At 61.1% G+C, this 9,493-nt stretch overlaps 3 protein-coding genes across 3 annotated transcripts in view; all 3 read left to right on the top strand.

The window, feature by feature from the left end:
• TMEM132A (transmembrane protein 132A) overlaps window positions 1–597 on the top strand; it is a 4,915-nt gene extending 4,318 nt beyond the window's left edge. The window contains 1 exon segment of the mRNA XM_031061521.1: window positions 3–597. Within this exon segment, the coding sequence (XP_030917381.1) occupies window positions 3–120 (118 nt within the window). The 3' untranslated portion in view covers window positions 121–597.
• A 1,091-nt stretch (window positions 598–1,688) lies between these two features.
• CD6 (CD6 molecule) lies at window positions 1,689–5,484 on the top strand. The gene is made up of 11 exons (XM_031061575.1): window positions 1,689–1,743; window positions 2,911–3,258; window positions 3,327–3,626; window positions 3,714–3,785; window positions 3,883–4,020; window positions 4,118–4,240; window positions 4,325–4,420; window positions 4,511–4,591; window positions 4,687–4,794; window positions 5,047–5,208; window positions 5,290–5,484. The coding sequence occupies exons 1-11, from the start codon at window positions 1,689–1,691 to the stop codon at window positions 5,385–5,387; spliced, it is 1,581 nt and encodes a 526-aa protein (XP_030917435.1). The 3' UTR covers window positions 5,388–5,484.
• A 2,485-nt stretch (window positions 5,485–7,969) lies between these two features.
• The window catches only part of CD5 (CD5 molecule), a 4,621-nt gene continuing 3,097 nt past the window's right edge, over window positions 7,970–9,493 (top strand). Inside the window, exons 1-5 of the mRNA XM_031061520.1 lie at window positions 7,970–8,048; window positions 8,586–8,624; window positions 8,874–9,155; window positions 9,237–9,299; window positions 9,419–9,491. Coding sequence (XP_030917380.1) covers window positions 7,985–8,048; window positions 8,586–8,624; window positions 8,874–9,155; window positions 9,237–9,299; window positions 9,419–9,491 — 521 coding nt within the window. The 5' untranslated portion in view covers window positions 7,970–7,984. The remainder of the gene's footprint in view (window positions 8,049–8,585; window positions 8,625–8,873; window positions 9,156–9,236; window positions 9,300–9,418; window positions 9,492–9,493) is intronic.

Here is a 9,493-nt window from a genome sequence, read left to right as displayed (position 1 = left end):
CACGTCCAGTCTATCCTGGTGGCCAGCGAGGACGACATCCGCTGGGTGTGCGAGGACATGGGGCTGCGGGATCCCGAGGAGCTCCGGAGCTACATGGAGAGGATCCGCGGCAGCTCCTGACCCCGAGGGGGCAAATCCCGGACCCCCCAATTCCCGGGCAAACCAGTAAGGGCCCGACCTCCTCCCCGTGCCGTGCTGGGGGGACACCGACCCCCTTCCCAGCGGGATGGGCCGGGGACCACTGGTGGCCTCCTGGGACCACCCCGAGGTGCCCACAGAGGGTGAGGGGGGAGTCTCCCAGCCCTGTCCTTACGGGGGCTGGATCCCGGCGGCACCGGGGAGGAATTTGGGATGCTCTTACTGCTTTGGGTCTCATTGCGACATGGTGTTCATAGTGGTGATGATGATGGTGGTGATGAATCCTGTGGTCTGATCCCGGGGAGGATCCTGTATCCCCCCCACCTTCACCCCGGCCACGCATCCGTTTTGTACACATTTTTTATCGGGAACGCCCGGGAAGGGGCTGCCAGGGGCTGGTATTTATGGAAAATTTTTAATTCTGATGTTGTTACAAAAATAAAGTATTTAAAAAAACCACTGGGATTCTCCTCCGTGCCGTCTCCTGTGATCCTGACGCCAAGTCCCACCCTGCCCCCATGGCAGTGCCAGGCTCCTGGGAATGGGCACATGCCCTTGACCTTGGTTCCATGTGGGAGCTGGTCACGGGATTGGATCCAGGGCTGGGCCTGGCTGTGGCCCAGCTGGGGTCACCTTGGGATAAGGGATCTCCTTCCTCCCTCTCCTGCCATCTTCCTCCTCCACCTTTCCAACCCCAACACCAGCATGTTCCCACCCTGACATTCCCAAATGTCCCCTCAGCACCTCCCTATATTAGTGGCCACGGGGATTCCCACTCTTCCAGCTTCCCAGTAAGTCCCAGCAATCCCAAGACACCTTGGGTAACAGCAGGAGATCCCCCATCCCATCACCCTGCTCCCAGCTTCTCCAAACTTCCCAAAACCCTGCTGAAATGGGGTGGCTGGAGTCCTGCCCCCCCTTCCCCGCATCCTGGGGCCCCAAGTGTTCAGCTGGATCCCAGCCCTCACCCACGGTGGGGATCAATGTCTCCTGGGATGCCCCACCTCCCACCCGTGGAAATTCCAGCCTTACCCCTCACCTAATATTCCTGGAGGGTCCTGGGGTGATCCTGCTTGTGCTGGAAGACGCTCAGGATGTGGAGCTGCAGGTAACATTGACTCCAAAAAACAGGGAGAAGAGGGGAATTCCTGGCTCTTCATCACCCCACAGATGCCCCACATCCTGGGAGGCCCCGAGTCCCCCAGTGCCACCACCCCAAATCCACGACCCGGAGGCACAAACGAGCTGTGCATCACGATGGCTCCACCAGATCTGTGTCCCCCGGGCTGGGAGCAGCAGACCCACGAGGCTCCCGTGCCCCGGAGGGTCTCTGGGCTCCCCAAAACCCTGTTTCCTCCCCGCCAGGGCAGGATGGAGCCACCCCATCACCCTCCTCCACCCCAGAGTACTGAGTCGGCTTCCTGCCCACCGCCACACTCCCGGAGCTGCCGGAGCGCGGGGGCACGGCCAAGCCACGTCCCCAGGCTGCTGAGAGAGGGGTCCCCCGAATCCCAGAGCCCTGAATCCCATGGGGCTGCCCCGCTGATGGGATGGGGGGGCTCTGCCTGCTCTTGGTGGCTCTCTCTGCTGTGGCACCTGCACGAGGTACGTCACCGTCCCCATCCTGGCCCTTGCTGTCACTCCCTTGGGACCTTGGGGCGGTGGAGCCACAGATTTGGGGGTCGGGGACCTGCCACCTCCCTGGGATGGGGAGCACTGGGGGTCCTGGGGGGTCCCCAACAGGGGTGTCAGTGGTGGAGGATGCTGCCCCTCAACACACTCGGAGGGAAAGGGATGCCCCGAAAGGGTATCCTAAGACTTGGGGGTTCTCCTAAGGGTTAATGTCCCCTTGGATCCCCAAAAAGCACCCTGGGAACCCCTGGAAGAGCACCCTAAGCCCCTGAAGGTGCTCTCAGAGACATTCCACCTACAATCCCTTGGGAACAGGGTGACACTCAGGGCCTGAAGCCCATCCTGTCTCTCATGTACCCTCTGGATGGTTTTGGGATGTGATACCACCTGTCCTCCCCACCCTGGCAGGATTTGGGATTGTTTGGCCGCCAAAATGTCTGCCAGCAGCTGCTTCGAGGCCTCCAATTGATCAGGAAACGGCCCCATCACCCCATTTCCGCCCTTCTCGCTCCTCTGTTCCCACCTGGAGCAGCTCATTCCCACCTTCTCCCCTCATCCCTGGCCTTTTCCTTGAACATTTTAACTCCAACCCACACTGCACCAGCTCTGGTGGCTCTTCCCAGGATTCCCACCCACGCAGCCCCTTGGATGCCTCACTTCTGGGGCTGAATCCTTCCCCCTGGAGGAGCCAAATGGGGCATTTTTAGGGATAACTGGATCATCCACTCACCTGTGGCTCTGGAATGGGTGTAGGCAGGTGGGTACGGGCAGGTCCAGCCCCTCTGTGTCTGCAGGGATGAAATAGAAGGCGGGAACAACACGGATGCAGGTTGACATCCCAAATTTCAGCTCTTCCACCACTGAGTTGTGTCCCAGTATTCCCATATTTAAGGCCAAATTCTCCCAGCAGATCCCACACCAGGATTTAGCCCTGAGAAACATCCTGGGGCACACAGGGATTGATCTTTGGGATGCAGCAGCTCCATGACCACTTTGCCAGAGCCCGGGGGGATTCCCACTGTGCCACTCACAGCTGGGAGAATCCTCTTGGCCACATTTTGGTGGGTGTGGGATGCATCCCTCCGAACTGGGAATCCTGGGGGGCTCAGCTCCTCATCCCTCTGTCCTTTCTCCCCACAGTCCCCACAGAAACGACGGAACCTCCCAACACTCCGGCAGGGAGCACCTTGGTGACACCGGGTGAGTGTGGGAGGGTGAGGCACATCCCCACACCCACTTTTCAGGATTCTGGGACGACGCCAGCTCACCCTTCCCGGCGCCTCTCCCAGCTCCCAGAGCGCTGCGGCTGGCGGGCGGCCGGAGGCCGCGCCGTGAGAGCCCCCGGCAACGCCACCTTCGGCCGCGGGCACGGCCCCATCCTCCGGGATGAGGTGGGATGCCAGGGACACGAGCAGGACCTCTGGGACTGCCCGGCCGTGCTGGAGCACGACTGCAGCCACAAGGAGGACGCCGGCGTGGTTTGCTCAGGTGGGTTTGGAACGTTCCGGAGCTGGGGGTGCGGGTGGCGCGCCCTCACCTCTGCGCTCTTCCCGCAGAGCACCAGGAGTGGCGGCTCTCCGGAGGCCGGGATGGGTGTGCAGGCAGGGTGGAGGTGTTTTTCCGAGGCACTTGGAGCACGGTGTGTAACAGCACGTGGTACGACACGGAGGCCACGGTGCTGTGCCGGGCGCTGGGATGCGGGGATGCGCTCCAGCGGCTGGCCTTCACACACACGCTCCCCGGGAAGATGACGTACATGTGCGGGATCCCGCAGCCCTCGCTGGCGCAGTGCCACTGGACCTTCAACAAATCCGCTCCCTGTTACCAATCCTGGGCCGCCGGGGTCATCTGCCACGGTACCGCATCCTTCCCGATGGGATCTGAGGCACGGCCTGGGTCCGGCTCTCTCCCAAGCATCCCATTTCTGTTCCTGCCCTTCCCAGGCTCCCAGGGTTTGGAGATGCCAGTGCCCACAGTGGCTGAGGTGACGCCCAGGAATGTCACTGTCCTGCAGGGTGAGTGTCTGAGCCCTCAGCCATTCCCTGGGATCAGGGTAAAATTCCCAGGAGGAACAAGTCATGTGGGATGAGCTGTGTCCATTCTCTGTCCCAGCCGAGGAGGGGACCCCGACCTTGGGGACACCACCAGTGGACAGTCCCCTCTTTGTCCTGTGCCTGGTGCTGGCCACGCTGCTCCTGCTCTCCGTGCTGGCCTTTTCCGCTGCCCTGCTGAGGCTGAGGAAGAGGAGTGGTAAGGAATTCTGGATCCAGACAAGGAATTGGGACGCAATCCCCACTTTTTGGGCTCAGCTGAGCAATGAAGTGGGTGCATCCCCTTGTCCCCACAGCCATGTCCTCCTTGGGAATACCCATGCCAGTCCTGGTGACCCACAGTTCCCAGAGCCCCAACGCACCCTCCGGGATCCCCAACGACTACAGGGAGACTCCCACCAGCCTTCCCAAAGGATCAGGTGGGTCTGGCAGGTCGCCCCAGGGGCTGTGGGGCCAGAGGTGCCAGCTGGTGACAGATGCCACATCCCCTTGTCACCCCCTAGACTGTCTGGCCAAAGTCATTTCCAAGGATTCTGATTCCGACTCGGAATATTATGAGTTCAGCAGCAAGCCTCCCATCGCCCTGTCCACCTTCTACAGTGAGCATCCCACTTTCTCTGGGATCCCTGAGGCCCTGTCCCGGGATCCCTGTCACCCAGGACGTGCCCACCCCTCTGCCCTTCCCACAGACTCCCTGCGCCGGCATCCCAGGGAGGACCTTCTCCCTCCGAGACCCAGCCAGGAGCGGATGGAGCCATTTCCTCAGGATGGTATGGCACAAGGGGGGTCTCTCCCACGGATGGAGGGGTGGCCATGCCCTCTTCCAGTATCTTTGTTCCCACATTTGATGCCTTTGTTCCCACAGAGCCGGCCAGGCCGAGTCCCCCTCTCCGCAGCTCCTCCAGCTCATCCTCATCCATGGAGCCCTATTGGAATGGCAGCATTCCCCCCACTGCCCATGGCTACGGCACAGGTGGGGGCAGGGATGGGAGCAGGGATGGGGAGACCCCAAGGATGGGAAAAAGGGATGCAGAGACCACAGGGATGGGGAGGGAACAGGGTTCAGGGACCCCAAGCAGAGGAGCAGGGATGGGAGCAGGGATAGAGGGACCCCAGGGATGGGAAGATGGATGGGCTCAACCTCCGTGAGGAAATGGGAACCCATGGAGTGGGAGCCGGGCTGGACAGTGCCAGTCAGTGACTCTGCTCCTCCCAGCTCCCCCAGCTGCCCCGGCAGTGCCTGCCCCAGTGCCCTCCCAGCCCTGGGCACCTGCAGCTCCGGCAGATCCCGATCCTGATCCCGACGGCAGCTCCAGCACCTCCTCGGGGGAGTGGTACGAGAACGTGCAGGAGAGGGAGCCCCCTGAGGACCCCTCCTCACATCCAGGTGAGGATCCTGCGCTGCTGGTGGGGCACACAGGGAGCTCCAGGCATGCCCAAATCCTCCTGATGGGCTCTGTCTCTGCAGGCTGGTCAGATCCATCCTATCCTTTGGGAGAACACGGGGAGGATCCCGACTTTTCCGAGGGCAGCGACTACGACGACATCCAGGACTCTGCCTACTGAGCCTGTCCCACCACTCCAGAGGCCAAATCTCCTGGAATTCTCCAGCTATCTCCTCCAGAATTCTCCAGCCCTCTCCTCTGTGCTGCCATTAAAAGTTTTTCCCACCGTGTCCCTTGTCCACAGGGGTGTCACCAGCCCTGCAGTGAGGCTGGGCCACCAAGGGCTCCCACTCATCCACTAAGTAACACAAAGATGGCCAAATATCCCAAATCCCACCCACAGGAGCAGGGAAGGGGGAGGCAGGGCCCTGATCCAGCTCCATAGCACCAGGGGTGGAAATTAAGCTGCAGGAAGGGCAGACATGGAAGTCCCACATGTCGCCCCAGAGCTTGCCGGGGACAGTCCCCATCCCGGGAACATGCTGTCCATAAATCCTGTCCAGGAAGGCTCCAGGGGTGCTGGAAGGGAAGCCACTGAGGTGCCACCCCAAACCCACTGGATGGTGCCCTATGAGGGTGGGATACAGCCCCCAAACCCTTCAGCACGGCCCAGTCCATCCATATCCCAGCAGGAAGCGGGAGCCAAGCAGCTTCCTGGAGCCAAGCACCATCCCAGCTTTGGGATTTGGGGTGCTCCCGGCTGGGAGGGGGCACAGCACCCACCCATCACCCCAGGACTGGGACCCCTCTGCCCCTCTTCCCACCGCCCATCCCATCCCAAGCCGGCTGCTCCCACCCCGGCCCCGCCGTCGGATTTCTGCCTCGCCGGGGAGGAGGTCGGGGTTCAGCTGCACCCCAAGTGGAAAATGTGCCCCCCCCCCACATCCTCCAGCTGTTTGCTGAGCGAGAGGCCCCGCACAAAGGAGCCGCAACAACGGAGGAAATCCCAAAATAGCAGCAAAACCCCGACAAAGGGCACGGGCGAGGCGCGGGCTGCGAGCGGGCACGGGGGGTGCCCCAGCCCTGCTCCGGGCGCCGGGGGGGCTCGGAGGGAGGTGATGATGCTGGGATCGCTGGGATCGCCGCATGGAAAAGCCTGGAGGGATCGATGAATTGCGGGGGGTCCTGATGCCCTGGAGGGGTCCCAAAATTCGGGGAGTCTGGATGTACTGGGCGGGATCCCGATGTGCAGAGGGGCAGCAGCGTCCTGAGGGTGCTGATTCCCGGGAGGACACCAGTTCCCTGGGGATAACAAAGCCCTGGAAGGTACCAAAGCCCTGAGGGACCCCAAATCCCTGGGGATACCAACAACCTGGGGGCACCAGTGCCCTTGGAGCGTGACAACCCAGCCACGGTGTCACCTCCATCCCCACGCAGCCACATCAGTGCCAACCGTTCCTCCGAGCTGCTCCCGCCCGGAAAATCCCCCTTTTCCTCATCGTTATGATCCCAGCAGCGTGCCGACAGCCGACAAGCCCATTCCCGCTCGCTCCAAAGGCAGCTCCTGCTTTTTGAAAGGCTCCTCACGGCTGGCAGCGTTGTCAGCACTTCCCAGCGCCCCCCAGACTCCCCCCGGGAAGGGATTCCAATCATCCCGAGCTGCCACGGCACGCTCAGGATGCTGAGCTGACTCGCAGCGCCCGAGGCAAGGCGGATGCTCGATCCGAAGCCAAATCCTACCCCTGGGATTCCATGGCCTCCAGAGGCAGCCACGGCTCTGAGGGAAGGGCTGGATCCCGGGCACCCCATATCCATGGGGATCACAGACCCCTGGACAACAGGATCTTTCCCAGAGACACAGAGTTGTGGGAGGTTTGAGGTGAATCCCAAATTTCAGGTTGATTTTGGGGGATTGCTGCTTGTGGACCCTCCACTGAAATCTCAGAGCAGGCCTGGGAATTGCACCCCTTTTCCAGGGAATTTTCAAAGCCAAAGTGGGTGGAGGGCAGCTCCAGGACCTCCATGTGGGATATTGCAACAGGGCCTGCTCCCATCAGGATCAGCAGAACTCCTGGGATAACTGGGGTGAGAGCGAGTGATGGCTACAAGGAGCACCCAGATGCTGAGATCCCGCTCCAGGGCTGGGGACCGGAGCATCCATGGACGCTGGAGCAGGATGGAATGGGAAGTTCCATCCATCTCTCCTAGCAGGAATACCACAGAGTCAATGGAAAACAGCTGCCTCATTAGCATGCCTGACCTGGATTTGGAGCATTTAATTAGGGCGCAATCAATTAACGCCTCTGCCCTGGCCGGGTCCAGCACCGCTGGTGCCCCACGTGCCCTTGCAGGGGTGTAGGGTGTCCCTGGAATGGCAGAACCTGGGATGTGCCTGGATAAAACCTTCCCCCATCCCATTCCTGGGGGTAACCACAGGGTTTTAGGGGATGTCAGGATGGGCATCAACTCCTCTGTAAGCCTGGGGGGCTCGGGCACCCCCAGATCTCCCTCAGCACTGGATATATTCACTACCTCCCTCTCCCAGAGATGTGGAGACCCGGGGATTTGGCGGGGGCTGAACCCCACACATTTCTCACCCCTTTCCTCTCATGCTTGGCGGGACCCAGAGAGGCAACAGAGTCTTCAAACGGGCCCAGAGGTGACGTCAAAAAACCACAGAGGGAGGAAAAACAGCCGGTTCCTGTCCGGGCCCCCTCCCTCGCCTGCTCCGGGCCGGGCAGCGGAGGCGGCGGAGCCCCCGGAGCCTCCCGTGCCCCCATGGCACCAGCGGAGCCCATGGCAACCCGGCTGCCCATCCTGTGCCTCCTGCTAGGAATGTGGGGTGAGTATCAGGCACTCTGACCTCCGTGCACCGCTCGGATCTCGTGGCAGAGCCCCCCCCGGTTTTCCCGCTCCAAGTGGGATCAGCACCTTGAGCCAGCCACAGTTTGAGGCTTGGGGTGGGAAGCACCATGGTGACCCCTCAAACCCCCACCCACCTCACTCTGGGGGTCCCCAGGGTCTCAAGATTGAGCCAGTGGTGCTGAAGGTGGCCAGGTATCTCCACATCCTCATTCCCTGACAGCTCTCACCCTTCCCTCCGTCTTCATGGCACCATTCCCGAACATTCCAACCAGGAGCCGGGCTAATTAGCAGTAATTTGCAGGGTTCTAGTCTTTTCTCAGCCCTAAAAATGCCCCAGCAGACAGATGGGGAGTCAGCAAATCACCTTTCTCCCCCAAAAAACCCAGTTTTTCCACAAAATCCCCTTTTCCTCAAAATAACCATTAACGGGCCGAGCAGCGGAGCCGCTGTCCCAAACTCGGGGTCCGCAGGGTGGGATGTGGGATTGACACCCCATTTCCGCTCTTTCTCGCAGCCATCCCGGACAATGGAGGAGCCACCCAGATCCATGGAGGTGAGAATTTGGGAGCAGCCCTTTGGGAATGCCTCCACAGCTCCGTGAGCATGGCGGGTGCTGGAGTTGCATCATCCGGAAGCGGCGCCGTGGGGTCCCAGCTCAGGCCCCCACATTCCCTCGACTCCTCCATGCTCTCATTCCTTGCACTGCTTCCCAAGGGGCTTTTCCATTGTTCCCAGGGTGAAAACCTGCCGGGAAAGGAAGGAAAGCCCCTAATGATGGCGTTTCCCTGGTGTTTTCCCCCAGAATCCATCCTGAGACTCACCAGAGGCGGCTGCCGCTGCACTGGGATACTGGAGGTGAAGAGGGAAAACCAATGGAGGCCGATTTGCTGGGAGAGCGTGAGCGTGGGAGACCTGGAGTGGATCTGCCAGCAGCTGGAGTGTGGTCCCCCGACCTCTGAGCCCTTGAAGCTCATGATTCCCGGTGGGAAAGGGCCACAGAGTCAGGCCAGGAGGTGCAGTTCCCCGCTCGAGTGCCAATGGGAGCTGGAAAACTGCACGGAGCACGTCATTGTTGCCTGTGGAGGTGAGCCTGGACCCCCCAGCCCGGCCACCTCAATCCCTAGGGATCATCCCTGCCCACGTGGCCCCTCTCTTCTCGTTCCAGAGCCAGTGAAAACCACTCCCAAGCCCCCACCGGCACCCCCAACCACCACCCCGGAGCCCACGGGTAAGCACCTCATCCCGAGGAATCCATAGCCTCAAATTTGGGAACTTCCCAATAAATAGTGGAAAAAATTGCCATCCCAATCCATAACACTTCCTCTTCCATCACCAATCCCTCTCCAGGACCCCCCAGGCTGCGGCTGGTGGACGGGAATTTCAGCTGCTCCTGCTTCCTGGAGCTGCACAAGCAGGGGCTGT

The sequence above is a fragment of the Geospiza fortis genome, unplaced genomic scaffold (genome assembly GCF_000277835.1).
Source record: "Geospiza fortis unplaced genomic scaffold, GeoFor_1.0 scaffold450, whole genome shotgun sequence".
Taxonomy (NCBI): Eukaryota; Metazoa; Chordata; class Aves; order Passeriformes; family Thraupidae; genus Geospiza; species Geospiza fortis.
The sequence above is the reverse complement of the archived record's forward strand: the minus strand, read 5'-3'. Positions and strand labels throughout refer to the sequence as shown.